The 21,303-nt window shown below is 34.0% G+C and overlaps 1 protein-coding gene across 1 annotated transcript in view; it reads left to right on the forward strand.

Annotated features, from left to right (window-relative positions):
- Positions 1-21,303, forward strand: part of CRLF3 (cytokine receptor like factor 3) — a 33,648-nt gene that overhangs the window by 3,026 nt on the left and 9,319 nt on the right. The window contains exons 2-6 of the mRNA XM_031967633.1: positions 8,169-8,376; positions 14,970-15,057; positions 15,792-15,969; positions 17,049-17,271; positions 17,917-18,049. Coding sequence (XP_031823493.1) covers positions 8,169-8,376; positions 14,970-15,057; positions 15,792-15,969; positions 17,049-17,271; positions 17,917-18,049 — 830 coding nt within the window. The remainder of the gene's footprint in view (positions 1-8,168; positions 8,377-14,969; positions 15,058-15,791; positions 15,970-17,048; positions 17,272-17,916; positions 18,050-21,303) is intronic.

A 21,303-nucleotide genomic window follows, 5' to 3' on the forward strand; every position in this document is an offset into this window, starting at 1 on the left:
CCACATTCAGGCCCCATAGTCTTCTTTCTGGATTCAGATGGCTCTCTCCATGACAAGTCTATTGGAATTGACCTGAATTACCTCATTGTTGAAAACAGCCATGTCTATCACAACAGATCATCACATAATCTTTTAAAAAATATTTTTCTTATTAATGTTGTGAAATTTCTTGCAAGTTTAGCCAGATTTTCTTTGGACAATCATTCCCAAAGGACAGAAGAACACATTTCTTAATAACAAGATTGAGTCAGACATAGTACAGGCTGCACTACAGGATTCTAAATTCTATAATATTAGAGAAACTGGGACAGGAAATCTTCACTCATCAAGGAAAAGAGTGCTACAATTTCCCCCTTTACCTCCTACTTGCCCTTCTTTCTGTTACTCCATTTTTGAAGATTATGCATAATCTAGTGTAGTTTGCTTTGATGTTTATAGTGTGTATGCAGTAGGATTCATGAACAAGAGAATTCCAAGATAAGGTTGAACATTTTTGATACTACACGCCTGCAGATTTAGTTGTATGCAGTGTGTGATTACAAAGGGCATATATCATAGGTTCAACTGGTAATGTTAGTAGCAATCTCATTTTGCATTAAATTATTATTTTGCCTTTCAGTTCACCATATTTGCACAAATATATAAGAAGTAACATAAAAAGTGACCTTTTTAAGATATTAATCACAGTAGTAATTCACATTTATATATTTCTTTATGGTTTATAAAGTGATTTTCCTTACAACAACCCTGTGGGTCATTAGTATAATTATTATCATCTCCATTAATAAATTTTTGTAAACTAGATTTTAACAATTAATTTTTTCAAATTAAAGGACATTATGCAGGTTGGTTATGGAGTCAGATGGGGTGCCTTCTTTGAGCCACATTCAAGTATTCTGTTTCAATCCTGGCTGTTTTTTTTTAAGTGTTTATGTAAAATAATAGCTAATATTTATCCAACATTCTAAAGTTTGCAAAGTGCTTTATATATGACATCTCATTTGATCCTCACAATTACCCTTGGAGATAGATGCTATTATTCCCATTTTACAGAGGAGGAAGATGAGGTTTGATCTGTTTTGCCCGAGTTCACACAATTGAGGAAATATCTAAGGAAAGATTTCAACTCAAGTTTTCTTATTCCAAGTTTATTATTAACAAAATGTAATATTAGATATTTGGTTGGGAATTGATGTGTATCTGTAATTAAGAGTTAATGAGAATCTTGAGTTTTGTAGCCCAAATATCTCTACCTTTACCTCCAAAGAATGATAAATAAAGCTAGGATGATGATTGCCAAGCACTGTGTAAGAGTAAGGCCTTATAATCCTACTTTTGATCTTCTGGTTGAAGAAAATATATATGGAAATAAGGCTATATTTTACTGTTTAACAGTCTTGATGAATTTATTAATTGAGGGTAGAAGAGGACAGGCAGCCTTAGGTATGTAGATAAATAGAATTTGAAAATATAAATAGAAACCTATAGCAAGGATTTCCAAATACAGATAGAAGATTACTAAAGTAGCCTTCCAAGGTCAACATAGTTAAAATGAAGACTATAATTAGAAACAGGCACTTTGAATCTTACAAAAGCATCATTCTTACTCATACCTTTTAGTAAGAGAGACTGCACTCCAGTGGGAAAAACATCGGATTTGGCATTTGAATCACGGCTTTTCTGTTTACTCATGGTGTGGTTTTGGTTCAAGTCACCCTGATTCTTGGTTTCTAATTGTTTATGATAATAGATGGTAGGGGAACAGGTAGGAAACAGACCATTTTTGATCCCGCAATTCTCTCCTTTGCCCAGATTTATCTTTTGACCCTTCCTCCTTATCGACACCTCTTTTATCTATAAACATTTTCAGGTCTCCTCAGTCATAAAAGCAATGAAAAAATCAACCACCTCTCTCTGCTTTTGTAGTGTCATACTTCTAGAAAGAGGATCCTTCACTTACCTACTCCACTGCTTTCTTTTTTAATTCTTTGAAGTCTTAGAAATTGGAATCATTTGCTGTGCACCCTTTTCATCATCAAGATACTGAAATTGTTTTCTCCAGGATTGTAAAATGATCAGATTTTATAACTTAATTATGGCTTGTTCTCACGTCTTGACCCATTCTTAATAGTCACTTCCCTCCTGGCTCCTATGCCTCATTTTCTGGAACTTTGTTATAGTTGTTTCCTTATTTTACTTCAATGACTCCTATTCTTTTTCTTTTCCCCTGAAAGTACACAAAGCTTCATTTATTCACATTCTTTATTCACTCTCTCCTTGGCAATCTCATACACTCCTTTCGTTTTAGTTATTGCTAAGTAACTCCCAGCCTTACATCTCCTGCACAGATACATTGTATTTGATACTTTCTCCTGTGGCAATTTCATCTACTTTTCATGGCTTCATCTGTTATTACAAAGATGGCTCTAAATTCTGCATATTTTCAGTCCAGTACTTTCTCTTGACCTCTAGAGAAGCATTTCTGACTGCCTGCTAGATATCTCTACCTGTCCCAACTTCAGACTGAATGTGTTGAAGGGAATTTCCTAAAGCCTGGGTGATTGTGTCAGCCCCCTTCTTAATAAAAATTGGCCAATATCTAAAACCCGATGCCCCATTCTCTGTCACCCAGGCTGGAGACCTTGATCATTTATTCTTTCCTCTACTTTCTACTAACTTCTATTCTAGTCAGCTTCTAAGACCTGTTCATCCTGTTTTTTATTCTGTCCAGTCGCCTTTACTTCTGAAATGACTGATTTGTCCATTCCCTTTATGTTTCGGGTTACTATTCATGTCTTCATTGCCATTTATCTGGACTGAAGATCTAGTCCCCTTATTGTTACCTCACTTCCATTCTGTTTTTATACATTGACCTTCCATATTAATCATCTTAAGCCAAAGTTCTGATCACTTAGTAACCTGTTCAGAATTCTTCAGTGGCTTCTCACTGTCTACTAAGTAAAATACAATCTCTAATTGCTTATTCACTTTTCTTATTCTCATAGAACATAGCACAGTGTTTTGACTGTAATAGGTGCTCTACATGTGTTTGAATGCATTGTATTGATAAGTAATACTTGTGGCACAATCTCCCCCCAAAAAACATTGATAGTTCTAAAAATCACTTTAATGAATTTTTAGTTATGAAGTCCACAATGACTGTTAGTCATGGATATGTTGGCAGGGGTATTGCATATATTCTTATCTAATAATCAACCAAGCATTTAATATATCTCAGTCACTGTTAGTTCTGGGTGATACATATTCAAAAAAGAATTAAACAATCCCACTTTTAAGTCATTTGCATTCTGACTAGGGAGACAAGTTCATATATAAGTATATAGAAAATAAAGATAGAATTTTTCAACATAAGATAGTTTGGAAGAGCTAACTACTGACAATTGTGGGGCAGGAGGGAGAGCAGGAAAAGGTTCTTGTAGAAGTAGGGTGCTTGTCTTTCACCCAGTTTGGTGTTGAGATATTATTTGGTGACCTCAATGTTTTCTGAGCTCATCATATTTTAAATTAAAAAAAAAAAAAAAAAAACCCAGTCCCAATGATTCCAGTTGGATTAGATCCAGTACATTAGAAACTTTGTAAACTTGTAAAAATGTTCTACATTATTGGAGAGGATTTAGTGGAAAGTTGGAACAGAACATAGCAGGAGTCAGCTTTAACAGTCTTTATCACAATTTTTTTTGGTGACACATTTGAATACTCCTAATCATTGGACAGTTCTCAATTTCTAATTTTTTTCAACTTTCATCGTTATTGCATCCTAAAGACAGATGCCATTTATATTATAATAGCTCATATTTGTATAGTGCTTTAAGAATGAGATATAAAGTATTATTCTTAAAGAAGTCCTATAAAGTAAGTAATACAAGTTGGAAGAAAAACTTGAATTTTTTCCCAGTTAATATGCATTTATTTGCTTTTCCTTCTTCACCCTACATTGAGAAAGAAGAAAGAAAAAACAAATCCTTAAAACAAATATGCATCATCAAGCAAAATATTTTAACACTGGCCAAATCCAAAAATATGTCCTATTATGCATCTTGAATCATCATCTGTTAAACAGAAAGTAGATAGATAATATGCTTTGTTATCTGTCTTCCAGAATCCTGAATGTTTATACATTAATCAGTGCTCTCAAGTCTCTCAGAGAGTTCTTTTCTTCTTCTTTTTTTAAATAGTTATTTGTATTTACAGTTTAAATTATTTTTCTGATTCAGCTAATTTTTCTACAGGGATTCATACATTGAATCTTTCATGTTTCTCTGAAATCATCTTCCATTTTTTATTAACACTGTGATATTATATTTGTTCATCTATCTCCTTTTTTGGTGGTCACTTGTTAAGTTTCCAGTTCCTTGCCATTACTAAAATTGCAGCTTTAAATATTTTTGTCTGTAAAAAATCCTTTTCTTCAATGTTCTCTTTGGAATAGTAGAGATATTACTAGATCCAAGGGTATATATAATTTAATGACTTTGGGGGCATATTTCCAAATTTGTGCAAGTATTATTTGCTCAGTTTGACAGATGAGAGAACTGAGGTTCTGAGAGGGTAAGTACTTTGCCCAAGTCACACAGCCTCCAAAGTCAGTTGTGTTCTTTCTGTAACACTCTACTCCCTCCCTGGATTGACCAGGAATTCTGTCAGGGGGTATAGAAACAATTCATTTTCCAATATTTTGGACATTTCCTAATCAATTCTCCCATATATCTTTTTTTTTTTATTATAACTTTTTATTGACAGAACATATGCCTGGGTAATTTTTTACAACATTATCCTTGCACTCACTAATGTTCTGACTTTTCCCTTCCCTCCCTCCACCCCCTAGATGGCAGACAGTCTTATATATGTTAAATATGTTATAGTATAGTATATCCTAGATACAATATATGTGTGTAGAACTGAACAGTTCTCTTGTTGCATAGGGAATTCTCCCATATATCTTAAAGCATGTTAAAGAATTGTAGATTTTTGAAGTCTGGCCCTTTGAGATCATCTCCTCTGATCTCTTTATGTTATAGAGACTTTGAAGCCAGAGGGCTTCTGGGATTTGCCTACTATTGAGCAGGCCAGTAAAGAGCCTAGCTGAGCTTCAGACCAGATCCTGTGGGCTCCTCCTGTGTTACAGGGCTCTGAGCTGTTATTTATTGACATGCTTTTACTTTGGTTTCTGAATCAAGTTTCAATTAAAGTTTGGCTTTTATTAGTGTTGAGATAAAATCCCAGGTAAAATATGTGTAATGATCATTTTTAGAAGCTGTTTTATAGCAGGAATTCTTAGCCTTTTTGATATTATGGATCCCTTTGTCAGTTTAGTAAAGTCTGTGGACCCCTTTCTGAGAACAGTATTTTTAAATACAGAAAACAAAAGAGACAATATTACAAAAGATTAAGAATTCCTGTTTAAAGAGTCATTCCCTGTTTTTGTGTCAAGCTAATAAATACTGTAAAAGAAAAGTCTATTGGAGCTAGTCAGTACTTTTTAATAAGCTTCACAAAACCAAAGTAAAAAATTGGTTGAATCTGTGATCAAGTTCAATATGGTGAGCTGCTATGTACTAGAGAAGTCAAATACAGCTGGTGCAGATTAAAATTGGGAAATATTTAACAAAATAAGTAAAAATAGAATAGGATGCAAATAATATTAATATATAATTTTGTAAGTATGTGACTCCAGGGATCCTTATATATGGTTTATTGACACCCATTTCTATTCAAGTTTGACATTATTGCTTTCTATACACCATAATATTGGAGGAAAAAGATACTTGTTCTAAGGCAGCCTCTAATTTTCTAGTAGTAAATGAAAGACTTTGAGTAACATGGACAAAGCCTGAAGTAGGATTCCAGGAAGTAAGGAGGTTTAGCATATTCCCACATCCCTAGCTTTTTTGCTGCTCTATATCCAAGTATTTCCTTTTTTTGTAGGTGCTAAAAGAAAAACAAGATATGTATAGATACTATAATAGTTAAGAAGCTTTTGAATTCTTTCTGAAAAGGAAACTGACTTTCCTTAACTGAGGTACTTCCTATGTGTGCTGTATCCGTTGCTTATAAAGCTCTAATGCAACCTCTTTTGTGAGCTGCGTACTGCAGAATTTCCTGAAGTATGATGTAAGTAAAAGCTATAATAGTTTATTTGTATATGTTACTTTTCTCTGTGTTTTCTGTGATTTTTAAAAATAAATTCTTAAAACTACATGATAAACCCAAATTAAGTACATTAAACCTATTGTCTTATCTTGGCTTGTTTGAATTTATTTCATAGCTGTCTTTTGATAAAATGATAAATTAAAATTCTATTTTTTTCAGTATGAATTTCTGTCTTAATATGTATACCATATTTTGCTATATTCTTCCATGGATATCTTCTTGGTTATTAAAAACTAGGCATCATGAATCTGAAATGGAACACAAATATGGGTGAGGATAGTAGAGTTTCATTTGACATTTCATTCACATGACAAAACTTGCAAAACTTGGTATGTGCTTTTTAAAATTTGTGTAATTCTATTTGTGTCCTACTTTGTGGGAAAATCCCATCTTGAATAAGATGATGTCAATTGCATGTTAAGTGAATTCTTTTTTTAACATTTTGGGGAACATGCAAGTTAAATGTATAGACCAGAAACATTTTTCGGACATCTTTTCTTTGGAAGATCAGCATTTCATTTACTTGAACATTCTCAGTTAGATCAAAAATTAATATCTAGTTTATAGTTATTCTAACAGAAATCTGTTATTTCTATGAGATATTTTCTCTATTGTGACTTTTAGTTCATTCTTTGTTATCAGTTTTTAAAATTAGAAAAGAATTTCTAATCTATGCAATTTTTTTCTTTTAAAATAAATTTTATTAATGTTTTATTTTTATGTCACTTATATTTCCTCCTGTAACCTTCCCCTGCAAATTATTTCATAAAACAAAAAACTTTTTCCTGATCCCTGTTCTGTGAAGAAGCAAGGGGAAGTTATCTCTTTTTTATATTTGTGCTTTGTAAGTTTGCATTATATATTTTCAAATAATTTTGTAGTTGTTGTCATTGTGTATATTATTTTCTTTTCTCTACTTCACTTTGTATCAATTTATATAAGTTTTTCCACTTTTATTTGTATTTATCATATTTGTTACTTCTTTTAACATAGTAATATTCCATTACAGATCTGTACAGTTTTTGTAAAACTATTGCCCACATTTGTAATTGCCCGGTACTTAGTTAATGATTATTAGAGAGTACAGTAATAATTACAATGATAATCACCAATGATATCTAATCAGTCAACAAGTAATCTAGTTTCTTTAGACATACATGAAGTAGGGGATATGTTATAATAAGGCAGAAAAGAACTAAATTGTGAAGGACTTTAAAGGTTAAACAAAGGAGCTTATATTTGATCCAAGGTATGAAAGGTATTTTACTTATGTCACACTTCAGGAAATTAGAAGATCAATGATGTAATACCTGTAATTTGGGAATATTGCTTAGGCAGATGCATGAAGGATAGATTTAAGAGTGGACTTGAAACAGGGAGACATTTAGGACTTTTTTGCAATAGTTCAATTAATAAATGGTGAGGGCTTGAATTAGGGTCGTGGCTATATGAATAGAAAGTGGTAAACCTACTAAGACTTGACAATAGGTCATATATGTGGAGTGAGGGAGAGTGAGAAGTCACAGATGACCTCAAGTTTTTAATGAGATGTATGGTGGTGCCTTTGATACCGACAAAGAAGTTCAGAAAAGGAGTGAGGGTTTAGGGAAAGATGAGTTCTGTTTTGGACATATATTTAATTGGACATTAATATGCTTTAAAATTTAGCAAGTCACTTAAGATTGTCATTTTCATCCTCATTGTAATCCTATGGGACTACAAGTGTTATTATACTTGTAATTTTATGGGTGAGTAAATGGAGGCTTGAAAAAATTGTTATTTCTTTTCCCAAAGTTACAAGCAATAAGTTTCAGAGCCAGGACTTCGACCCAGGCTCAAGTTCTTGTGTTCAGGTGATAACTATGCAGTATCTTAGAATTACCATCACATGTCATCTTGCAGGATCCATCTCATTCTGTATTTATGATTACAGGAGTACATGAATTATCCTGGTCCTTTTCAGAGGTTCTGATTTCCCAATTTTTATGTCTTTTCAGATCAAAGAGAGTGCATCACAAACGAGAGATGTTCTCAGGCAACATTTTAATGATCTAAAGGGAACCCTCAGGAAGCTCTTGGATGAACGATTAGTGTCCTTGTTGCAAGAAGTGGACATCATTGAGCAGGAGACTATCAAGCCATTAGATGATTGCCAGAAACTTATTGAACATGGAGTCAACACGGCTGAAGATTTGGTCCGAGAAGGTAGGAGCCTGGGATCCTTCTCAAGTTTTTTTATCTGAAAATCTTCTGAAGAGAGGAGAGTGTGTACATGTGTTTGGAAGGACTATGATATCTTAGTGATTTGGTTTGAATTCAACAGATTTTTTCCAATTTTGGTAGTTTATAAGATGTTCATGATCATTTTTTTAAAACTTCTACGTGTAATTCAGAATGATTCAGATGTATAGAATGATCTGTCAAACAAGAAACACATCTGATTTCAGACTGTTGCCTCCTTGCTCTGCAGAAACACAGCTAACTATTTTTAAGTTCTCTAGAATTCTCTACAATTGTTGGAAGTCCCTCTACAGCTCATCTAGTCCATTGACCTGGCTTGTCAGGAAAGAGGACTTAGGCCCAGAGAGAATAAGGGACTTATTTGTCCAACATCACACAGGAGGCAAGTATCAAAAGGCCCTTGGGCTCTCAGGCTCAGCAGGTTTTCTGTTACAACATGATATCTCACCAATCATATAAATAAGAGTAGTTTGTAAATTAATTCTTCACAGTTGACAACTGTTTTTCTATCAAAGACAATAAGTTGAGCAGAAGAAGTAGGTAGAAGAGAAGAATCTCTGATTTCATTGGTATCAGGGATTCCCAGATGAAGTAATATCTCTTTCCATTTAATTTGACAACTTAGAGTCTTGTAGAATTGCCTATAACCCTCACCCTAGCTAAGAACCTTTGCTATAGTGACTCAGTAGTATTTTGGCAGAGACAGAACTTGAATTCAAGTCTTTTGGCTCCTTAGAAGGGACTTCCTAGGCTTGCTTTCCAGTCACACAATCTTTCTACACTGCTTACGTATCAGGAAAACGAAATCTTGCCCATGACTTTGGGCATTACTTACCTTATACTTGTAATAGCTATAATCAAGTTCATAACAGATTTAACCTTTTCTTCAGTATTCAAATATTCATCACAAATACAAGATGTGTCTGAAGGTTGCCCCTTCAACACCAAAATGGATATATTAAACTCAAACATCAGAAGTCTTATCAAATTGTCACCTTAATTCCTCAGTCTGCTTTGTCCCATCTCAGTTTAGACTTCACTATGGTTGTGCAATATTAACTAGCAAACATCAGAGTCAAAACTGGAGTCAGGGTCTTCTGATTGTAAGATGATCTTTAAAAATTTTTTTTAGTTAATTAGTTAATTTTTGGAGGCAATTGGGGTTAAGTTGCACAGGGTCACACAACAAAGTATGTTTCTGAGGTCACATTTGAACTCAGGTCTTTTTGATTCAAAAGCCAGTGCACTATTCATTGGGCTACTTAGCTGCCACAGTGATCTTTTTATCGTATCTGGTTTTGACCTAGAGATCATTTGTAAAGGGGTGCTTTCAGCAGTCATTTGGTTCAAAAACTTGGACTTCAGAATTTTCCTCTATCTTTTGAATGATGTGACTTTATTTTTTAATATTTTTTTCCTTTTTGATAGTTCTTATGCCTTACCATTTCCTTTATTTGTAGAAAATAGTGAATGATAATACTTTGAGATCAAACTGTGCTTAGGATCTAAACAAGTTCTATTGTGGAGCATTTATTTGATAGATTTTGGACTGGCTGTTTGGACCCTAGTTCTGGAGGCCTTAGTGCCTGGTAATCAGTGAGTTTGGTGGGCTAATGAACTTGAGATCAGTGTCTGGCTTTCTCATTATTTCTGATAAGCTTGGAGTTGGTGAACTTGAATATCAAGGAACATGAATGGTTGGTGGTGAATTTGAGCCTGGTAGTTTTGGTGGTAGTCTTGGCAAGATTGGTCAATGGGCTTAGTGTTTTTAGCACTGGCGGTATGTTGGTAAGAGCCTTGGTAGCAATGCTGGCCTATGCCATCTTCAATCCTTCCTTCTTATGAACCTCAGCAAATCCCATATCTCTTTGGGACTTAGGGTCAACCAGTTTCAGAGATTCCTATTTCACCGATCTGGAGTTTTGATACTATTTCTTTTCTCTTTTCAGGGTTGGTTGTAGTTGGAGTGGTTCCTAATTCTGACCATATTTATACCATTGCCTGTGTACTGGGACTTAGTAATCACTTTTCAAAAAATAGTATTTGGTTTTGAGCAAAGTGCCAGGAGACTGAGCATGACTTTAGGTATAAGGCTAAGAATCTAGGCTTGATATTGTTGTCTGGGTAATAGTTAACTTTGCTCTTTTCTGAAGCTTTTGTAATTATAGAATATATGCATCTGGGATGGCCAGGCAGTGAGAAGACTTACCACCACTTAGAAGCATCCTACCCCTTTTGTTTTTTCCCTTCCTTTGTCTGCTGATCACATACTGGGTTTTAAGGAGATTGAAGTCACCAGCTGTGTGTCGTCCATTGAGATAGAGGAAAACCATTCCTTATAATCTACCTTGCCTCTATGCCCTGCAACCCCCCTGGCACTGTCATATGATCTTCTGATGTAACCTAAGGATCCCTGGGCCTTGCCATTCTCCCACTATACAACCTTTAGGACCTTTGGGCTTTGCCATCTACTTTGCAATTGAAATTGATTTTCTGCATTGTCTCTACCAATTAGAATGTGAGGTTTGTCTATTTTCTGTTTGTATTCTCAACACTTAACACATAGGAAGTGCTTAATAAATGCTTTTTCAAGGATCCATATGGGCAAAAATATTCATTTCAGCTCTTTTCGTGGTGATGAAAAATTGGAAATTAGGGAGGGGATGACTAAACCAGTTATGGTATATAAATGTGATGGAATAGTATTGTGATAATGAAGGGGATGGTTTAAGAGAAACGTGAAAAGACTTATATGAGCTTTATATATTATATAACATATATGTTTATATATGTTATATTTATATGATTTATATGAGCTGATGCAGAGGGAAGGGAGCAGAACCAGGAGAACAATGTATATTATAACAATATCATAAAGACACAAAAGTTTTAGTAACTCTGATTAACCAATCACAGTTCCAAAGGGCTCATCATGAGACATGTTGCTGGCCACCTCCAGAAAGAACTGATGGAGCCAGAGTACAAATTGAAGCTTTTTTAAAAATGACAAACACAGGAATGGGTTTTGTTTTTCTAGCTTTCTCATTTTTCACCTAATTCACCAAATTTCACCTAATTTCACAAACATTATCTAAATGTTTGTACTGTTCTAAAAATGTGATTATTTGAGTCACTGAAAATGTACATATTCTTATTTCTACTTGTCTTTAATCTGAAGCTGTATATACATTAGTCTTTCCATCTTTTCCAACCTCTCAGTTATAACGATTTCCCTTTAGTATAAACAAGATTTTTACAGGTTTTGCATAGTTTCAGATTCCCCTTTTTCAGATCTTATTTGCTATTGTGTCCAAAGTCTTAGTGCATTCTCGTTTTCACCATTCCTGTGCCTTGCTCTTTTGACACAATAGGGAAAAGCAGCTAAAAGCCAAGTGTAGTTCAATCAAATTAATTTATGTATTCATTTGCCCTTAGTTGCATGATCAGAACAATATAATTCCCTATAGACTACTCTTGAAGAAGCCAAAGAAAACAAATATATCAGCCCATTCTTATAAAAGTTTACTATAATAGTATAGAATATTGTTAAATTTAATTATCTCTGATAACAAAGTCTATTTTGTTATGCTTTCTGATATTAAAGTCTACACAGAACCATAAGGCAATTACATATACTCATTTAGAGAAAATATAAGTAATATTCATGTACAGTAGAATTGGTTTTAAGGCTTCCATATATAATGTTTAAATGGACCTTAATGAGAGATACCTTAGTAGAGTTTCATGTGAAGCTTTCAAAAATTAATGTTATATATCTTAACATGTTTAACATATATTGGATTACTTGCCATTTAGGAGAGGAACTAGAGGGAAGGAGGGGAAAATTTGGAACACAAGGTTTTGTAAGGATCAATGTTGAAAAATTATCCTTGCATATGTTTTGAAAATAAAAAACTTTAATAGAAAAAAAAAAGACTAGAAGGAAAGATTAAAATGTAAAAAAAAAAAAAAAAAAAACCCTAATATATCATTAAGGGAAAGATGTAAAGTTAAACATCAAATCAAAAAGATAAACCAGTCTAGGAAAAAATGAAATTAAAAATGGGGAGAAGAAGTGAAATTATGATAGAGGAAAATGCTGAAGTCAAATTATTTTGAATATTTGATATTTTAAAGAAAAAACAGATGATAAGCTCTATCTTTCATAGATAAATATTTATTGTTCAGTTCAGTGCTATTCATTGTCTCCTTAACATTGAACTGAAACTAATAGATCTGTAAATTGTTAATTTTGGCCTTCTACTAATGAATATTTTTGATTGAAAAAGGGCTATAACAGTTAGATTTTAATTTATCCAGTGGTAGATATAAAGCATTCCTTGTTAATAATGTAGAGACAGTTAGCTTCCCTCGGAATAGATTTTTAATGCATACTAAAAAAATTCATATTACAGATTTACAATCCTAATATACAGTGTGGTAGCAGACAAACAGCTTAGAAAACCAGATCCAATGTAAAAAGAATGATTAAAGATGCCACATTGGTACAGGTGTCACTGATGTTACTGATTTCTTACTGCACCATCAGTATCAAGGATCTGTTTGTGCAGCTCCTTTGGTTCAGCCTGAAAAAGTCTTTTCTACTAGGTTCCTTTCACCTTCTGGCTCATACAGTATTCTCTAGTATCAGTTAGGGCTCTTCCTGAACAGTCTCAAGCATTGGCAAATCTCATTTTTTCAGCCTTCCTGCTGCTTTGTTTGGCTGAAGCTAGTGCTTTAGAGCTTTCTCTTGTCCTTTGGCTCTTTAAGAGTTTTTCTGGGGAAGCTTGTATTTTTCCTCTTAGCCATTTTGTCAGTTTTGCTGTCAGAAGCACTTCCAGATGAGCTTGAAAAAACAGATTCTTTAAATTTGGGCATTGAATTATGCCTCCTACATCCTCCGCTGCCCTGTCTTGATTTGAAACCCTGTTTTTGCTATCTCAATAGGTAGTGGTGGCAGAGGAGAAAGGGAGAGAGAGAATTCAGAACTAAAATAAAATAAGACTGAATTAAAAGAATGTTTTTTCATGTTATACTCATAGTTCTTATCCTTGTAAATGACTCCTCACATTATATGTTATTAGTCACAAGAAGCGTGCTAGGACAAATATGTACATGAATGTAGGTTATGATTACTGGAAAATAACTTGGCTCCACCCCACTATTATTGATACATTTTTGTATTATCTTCACATACAAAAGACACTGTATCTTTGGCTTATTCAGTGTAAATTGACAAGACACTAAGACAAATTGCTTTTTCACTTTTGTTTTATAAATAGTACATAATTATTCCCCTGGAGGTTTTAAATTTAGAAACAAACTAAAATGCCATTACCAGTATAGGTCAAAAATGTGCACTCCCTTTCCTAAGGAATAGGATGTAACAAGTTCTGAGATACACATACCATTAATATTTGTTACAGTATTTGGAGTTTAAATACTTTAATTTTCAAATCCTGTTTTTAGCTTGAAAAATAAAAACTTGTTTATAAGATTTCAAAGATTATGTTAAACTGACCTGCCTCTATTTTCTTTTTGTTAGCATCATATGATCCTAAGAACTTTAAGACTGTAATAGTGTTAAAGTCTGCTAGAGAAATAAAAGCAACACAAATCATCATTTTCTTTCAATAAAGTAGTATTCATAGCTGTGCTATGTAGGATATATCCTTGTTACCTGTTTTGATTCCATCAGTTTTTCTGTCATTGTTCTGTTCAATCTAGTCTCCAACTAATATTGCATAGAATTCTTTTTAGAAAAAACAGTTCTGTCACATGTTAGTATTCTGGCAAAGGTAATAAACATGCATTATTTCCTGTGTCTGTTAATGATGCTGTGATGGGGAAAGTTACAAGATAACTGGGCTCTCTGTTTCATCGACAGTAGTCTTTCTGGGAAAACAATGATATCAAACCAAATATTACGTATACAAAATGGAGCCTTCCTTTGACAGTTGCCATTGATTCTCCCTTTACCAAGGCTGATCATCAGCTGATGGTGCAGTGGGTAGAGTGCCTGCTCTTTACTCAGCTCTAATGTGCTCTCAGACACTTATTCGCTATGTGACTTTGAGTCAATCACTTAATCTTCAGTTTCCTCAACTATAAAATGGTGATGATAGCCCTTATGTTGAAGAGTTCTTCTAAGAATTAAATGAGATTATATTTCTAAAAGCATTTAGCACAAGGCTGCCTCATAAGATTGTGTTTAATATAACTTTTTTTCCTATTAGTAGTTTTAAAAAATAATAATTTATTATTGGTAATCTTGTTTTTAATTATCCTAAATTTCCTCCTATGTTCTTCTCCACAATTCTCCCAGAGAGTCAACCCTCACTAGTAATCTTATTCATAGTTGTCTAAACTTTTCCTTCTTTGTGAACCGAGGGAATACTGAAGTTTCCCTCCCTTCCCTTATCCCTCTCCCTCTTGTATGTGTTTAGCCATTAAACCAGCTTGATAAGACTTCTACTAGTTACCATTTAATAGCCAAAATGTGTGTTTTTTTCTTTAACATTCTTTAAGCCTATTCTTTTTCTCTTCTTTGGTCCCAGGTGAGATTGCCATACTTGGTGGTGTGGGAGAAAAGAATGAAAAACTATGGAGCTTTACCAAAAAGGCTTCTCACATTCAATTGGATAGGTAAATGAATTATCTTTAGTTGTTTTTTGAGAATTGAACTAAGATGTGCTATTTTTCTTTATTATATATATAGTTGATTTTGAGGGAAAATATTTATTTCCATGGTTTCCCTTATTTTTCATTTTTCTTATCAGTATTTTTACAAAATAATGTTTTTCTTAACAGAGAAGGATTATAGATGTGAAACATTGTACACTTTAGAGGTGGTTGATGTTTTGGTTAGTTTGCTGAACTGCTTTTTTTTTTTCTTTTTATTCTTAGTACAAGGAAACAGCTCATTAGGTAAAGGGGATGTATTCAGAAATGAAAGTGATATGGAAAAGATAATACAAATTTTTTAAAATTTAAAATAAAATAGCAGTAACTATCATCTTTATTTTATACATGCTCATGTGAGATGAAAAAACCATATGGTTTTAATTTCCAAATGTGTTGTTGAAACAGAAACGTCCCTTAGCTATAAAGGCCAGTATTTGTAAATTTGACAGTTGAGACCCTACCAATTTTCTACAAACTCTGTGGTTATATTTCTTTGTGGTTATAAAATGGGAACATCTTAGTTACATCTTGCATAACTCATGCTTCTAAAAATATTATTGGGCTTCAGCACCCTTAGGAGTTTCAACATCATGTAAGCTTTATAGAATTAGAGCAATTGCTTATTCCCTCAATTTACCCTCTCCTCTGGTTTCAGTATTTTTAAAAAGTAGTATGCATTAATGTTGTTTCTCTAGCTTGCCAGAAGTGCCTCTGCTGGTTGATGTGCCTTGTTTATCTGCTCAGTTGGATGACTCAATTCTCACCATAGTCAAAGATCAGATTTTCAATCATGGCACAGTTGCATCTCGGCCACCAGTACAGATAGAAGAGCTCATAGAAAAGCCTGGAGGTATCATAGTACGATGGTGTAAGGTGAGTTATTCAGTGTGAGAAGTTTGCATTAAAATATTTCTTTAAAAAGTTGCCTTGTTTTTTATTTCATGTTTAGGGATACAGCAGATTTTTATTTTTCAAAATAAAAATCCCTTTATGATCAAAATAAACAGTATTTGACTTGAGATAGCTATTCTAGTATGAAAGAGATAGTTGTTTAGAAAGGTGCCTTACTTCCTTCACATCTTCCTGTACATCACTTCCTACCACCAGCTTTTCAGCTCAGCTTTGTAGTGGGTTGGGGACTTGTAGATATAGATGTATTTAGTAGAAAATTCAAAAGATGCCACTGGCCTGCCTCCATCTCTGTTCAATACTGTCTTTTAGAACATTTCTAAAATAAGATTCATTAAGAGTGTTTTTCACTTCAGTACTTATTCTTCGAAAATTTTCACGTTAAATTTGCATGATGTATATAAAGGTTAATCTCTTGAGTAATGATGTCTCACCTTTAACAGATATATTATTTATATCACTGCCCAATTTGTGAAAATGTTATTTCCAAGTATGATAAATCTTTGTTCTCTTAAGAAGCTGTGATGTGGAAAACTAATATTAGTAATGCTCAAATAAAGTAGCTGTTTGCAATCTCTACTGATTGAAATCAAGGCTCCTGCTCAATATTGTGTATAGGAGCAGCTGTAAAGAAGAGACAATTGATATGTGAGTCTTTTGTCTCTAGCACTATATATTTTGTTTTCAGTAATCTCTTATGGAGTCATTTCCAGAGTTGTATTTTTATGTCATACTTCCAAAGAAGCAGAATTGTTCGTCTTCCCTAGAAGCTATAAATTACTCAATTCAGCAAACATTTATTAGTCGCTTATTATGTGCCAGATGGGGAAAATGGTATACTGTAGTCCTCCATCCTCAAAGAATTTACAGTGTAGTCATTCACTATGGTGCGTTTCATATAGCCTTCTTGAATATAGCTGATCTTTATTCTGAATTTGCTATTTGTTGTCATGAGGAGAGGAAAGAGAATACTAGTTCTGGGTGGTGATATTGAAGGAACTTATCTTTTGGTTCTTTGGCTCATGGTAAGCTTTTCTCTTCAGGTTGATGATGACTTTACAGCACAAGATTACAGACTCCAGTTTCGTAAGAGTACATCAAATCATTTTGAAGATGTGTACGTTGGTTCTGAAACTGAGTTTATAGTATTACACATAGATCCCAATGTTGATTATCAGTTCAGAGTATGTGCTAGAGGGGATGGTCGGCAGGAATGGAGTCCCTGGAGTGTTCCACAGATGGGCCATTCTACATTGGTGCCTCACGGTATGCCACTGTTTTTGTCACTTTTCTGTAGTGCTAGCTACATATCAAAACATTACATTTTATGCTTTTAGTTCATCAGGGACAATTACTTGGAATGGATCTTGACTTAGAGGTTAGTGGGAGTGAATGCAACTTTAGAATTCTATCACATAATTCTATCAATTCTCCAGCACTTTGTGACTATTATGAAAGATTCTTAGCAATCTTAATGCCTTGTTATATAATAATAACAATAATAATTATAGCTAGTATTTATACTTTAAGCAATTTGAAGTTTGCAAAGTACTTTACATGCGTTATCACATATGATTTTTATGATCAGAGATCAGTCTAGACAGCACTAGATAGGGCTGTGAAAGTTGACCTGGAATAAATTTGACGATGTTTATGTTGGGGAGAATTAGACAATTAGACAAAGAAATTGAGCATCATGACTTTATTTTAAACATTGGCACCTCACAACTAGGTAGGGACAGACTCCTAGGAATAACAATCAAAATTTTATGTATATTGTGTATATATCATGTATATTGATCACATGTGATCTTCTAGAATAATGATTCTTGTCTGTTCTTAACTTTATCTCAGATGTTTACAATAAGTGTATATTTCTTTTTAATTTTTCATATTTTTGCTTCTAAAAAGAGTGGACAGCTGGCTTTGAGGGATATAGCCTGAGCAGTCGAAGAAATATAGCACTAAGGAATGATTCCCAGGCAACAGGTGTTCTCTACTCCAGTGCTCCAACCTATTTCTGTGGGCAGACATTAACATTCAGGCAAGTAGATGCTGCAATATGTATGATTCACTTAATAAATAGATTTTTCTTTGAAAATAGTCTTCTTTACTTCTGAAATGGAACTGTAAAAATTTAGAGAAAGTTGGTTGGTTCTGGGTCTCTTGGGCATTTTCCTTAGGATGCAAAATAGAAAATTAGCAGGTTAGTCATGAAATCAGCATTAATGCTAATAATACTAATTGATGAAGAATAATACTTATTTATCAGTAATAAATAGGAAATACAGTAATAGAATTATAAAGTAAGAAGTCATAGAAAATTTTGTTTCAAGTTTTGTGTATCAGTATATGTAGGTATGTTCTTGTGGAAAAGACTAGTAATGTAAATTTTCTGTCTCTAGTTGTAATTTTTCCTCAAAATCCAATTATTAGGTCTCTCCATCAGCTATCCATTTTATATTCTGAATCCCTACTGCTTTCCTATATTTTAGTTTGTTCATTTTCATGTCATCTCATTTCTGAATCCCAAGGTCATATTTGAAAATTAGTCCTCTTAAAAATCTAATTTTACTCAAAGGAAAGATTTACTTGATTTTCATTTCTATAGTTTTGGTTTGGGGGTTGTTTTTTTTCTTCACCATATTTCAGTCCATAAAGCAGATCCTGTAAATTTCAGGTCCGAAGAGGGTAAGGTTTTATTTTCGAATATGGCCCCATATTAGCTACATCATGTACCCTCTATCTTCTGTGAACACAACTCTCTGTTCCTTGTGATACAAGATAGGGTGGTGGCATTTGAAGATTTTTTTTTGAAACCACCAACTTCTTCTCTAGCTAAATTTTTCTGAGTTATTAACAAGTATCAAAATGTCCTGTTTTGTTAACGCCCCTCCCCCAATCACATAATGGTGTTTGCTATTAACAGTAAAAAGCCCCCAACAGCAAAAGTTATTGAAACATGGAGCTTGGATCAGACTATATAGTTAATCACTGAATAGTCAAGAGTTTTTTGAAAATGTCACTATACTCACCCATCTTACATGTATTCATTATTTATTATTTAAAGAACCTGAAACTTTGATTTTTGTCAGTAGTTTCCCAGTACAGGCTTGCTGCTGAAGGGACCTGCTCTTCCTGTTCTCACCCCGATTCCAGCTGTGTTGCATGTGACTGCAGCTGCTCACAAGCCAGTTCTGGCCCAGGCTTAATAGTAACGAGGTATCTGGAGACCTGCTCCAAAAAGGGACAGTGGTCCTGAAACTTAACAGCCCTTAAGTGAAGGACAAAGAAAATGCTAAGTGAAAAAAATACACCAGCAGTAGGAAAAAAGTGATATTCTTTGAGGTTCTTCAGCCATAGATAGTAATGCATGTTACTCTGGTGAGGACTGTGATAAAACTATAAAAGTGTCATTAAATAAACATTGAATTGTGTGTCACTTAGCCTGGGCCTTTTGCCTTAAGATAAATAGAACATGTGATTGCAGAAAAGTTGAAGCAAGATGCTAATTTGGCCCAGATATAAGTGGCACAGTGGCCCTGTACAGGACCCAAGTTCAAATCCATCCTCAAATATTTGACATGTGTTGTGTGACTTTGGGCAAGTCACTTAATACCCAGTTACTTTGTAAAACAAAACAAAAGCCATCATAAATTCAGAATAAAAGTTCTATGACAAGTAAGAAGCCTTCATCTGCTTGTAAAGTAAGGTCTCAGCTAATATGACTTCATTGAGATTGCAAAGAGTGGGAAAGTGACATGTTACTGTTTCCACTCAACCTCACAATACTGGTTCTTTCCAGAACAAATTAGTCTTTCAGCTTCCTATTTAAAAAACTTATTGCTTCTAGTCTAAACAAGAAGAAAGAAACCCTCAGTGTTGCTATATGAAGAGAGTCTTATATGAAGAAAGTCTTATATCAGGGGAGTTGCCACTATCAAAGTCAGTTCAATCAGGTGTCAAAATAAATTATTTTTATAGTGTAAAAGAAAGTTAAGGACTATTCAAAAAAGTATTTTCTCAGGGGCTTCAGCTGACTGTATTTCTTTTTTTTTTTTTTTCTTTCTGACTGTATTTCTAAGTAAGGTTTGCTTGAACTTTCAGTACAATTTAAGAAAGAAATTGAAAACTTTTGAGAAGATACACTCAAATAAAAGTGTCTATCAGTAGTAGAAGATCTATACTAACTGTGTGGGAGAAAAGCTCTTTTGTTATTTACTCAGACAAATGATAATAAAAAAATCTCATTTCTGCTTTGTCTGGTCAGCCTGAGCTGGAATTGCCAAAAGAAAAAACTACTTGTATCTTAAAGGGAAAGTATAATCATTGCAGAAAATAAACAGTGATTGTTCATTGATTAAATTGCAATAAATGAATGAATGAATGAATGAATTTTAACTTAAGAGGCATGTCTAAGGAAAGAGGTACTTAAAACATTAAAAAAAAAACAAAACTAGGGATAGTTAGATGATGCAGTGGATAGAGCACTTATACCATCCCTGGAATCAGGAGGACCTGAGTTCAAATCCTAAGACATTTAACACTTACTAGTTATGCGATTGTGGGCAAGTCACTTAACTCCAAATGGCTCACCAAAAAAAAGAAAAAAAAACCCCACCACAAAACATCGGAAAACCAATTGGAAATATTTGAGTTGCCAAAAGAATTGTTAATTGCTGTGTATGTTTTTTGTGCCTTAAAACAATGACAAACCTTATTGAAAATGTCATTCAGATTTGTAAGAAACTCTCCTAGGACATGTGGACAGGTGACTATCCACAGGACTGGATTTGCTGGGAAGAGTTGGAGCTTGTGTGGCTGGCACCTTCTAATGCCTAGTGCCTTCTGCTCATAGTTTAGAGTTAGGATTCAGTCCTCTCAGTTTATAATTGAAAATGTGAGAGCCACAACATTTAAGTGTCTTTCCCAGGTTCACAGAGGTGGTAAGTGGCAGAGTTGGAATTCGAACTTGAGGTCTCTTGTTCTCAATCTAGCTTTCTTATCCTTTCTCTTTCCCCACTGCCCATTCATTGCAGGTCTTCTGCCCCCAAACCTGTCCCTGTCCTAACACAGCTTAGGTCTCTTTACCTCCATGACAGTAACCTGGTTCTTGCCCTCTATTCCTCTGCTTTGACATCTCCACATGACGATTTTGTGTTTAGCAGCTCATTTGCTCGTATTTTATTTAGTAATTTTAATTATTCTCAGGAGTACCAAAGCCCTTTCTCACTCTGTGTTCTGGGATGCATTCTTTTACTTTCGCTATTAGTTCTGCTTCTAGTTATATTTGTGACA

The sequence above is a fragment of the Sarcophilus harrisii genome, chromosome 4 (genome assembly GCF_902635505.1).
Source record: "Sarcophilus harrisii chromosome 4, mSarHar1.11, whole genome shotgun sequence".
NCBI lineage: Eukaryota > Metazoa > Chordata > Mammalia > Dasyuromorphia > Dasyuridae > Sarcophilus > Sarcophilus harrisii.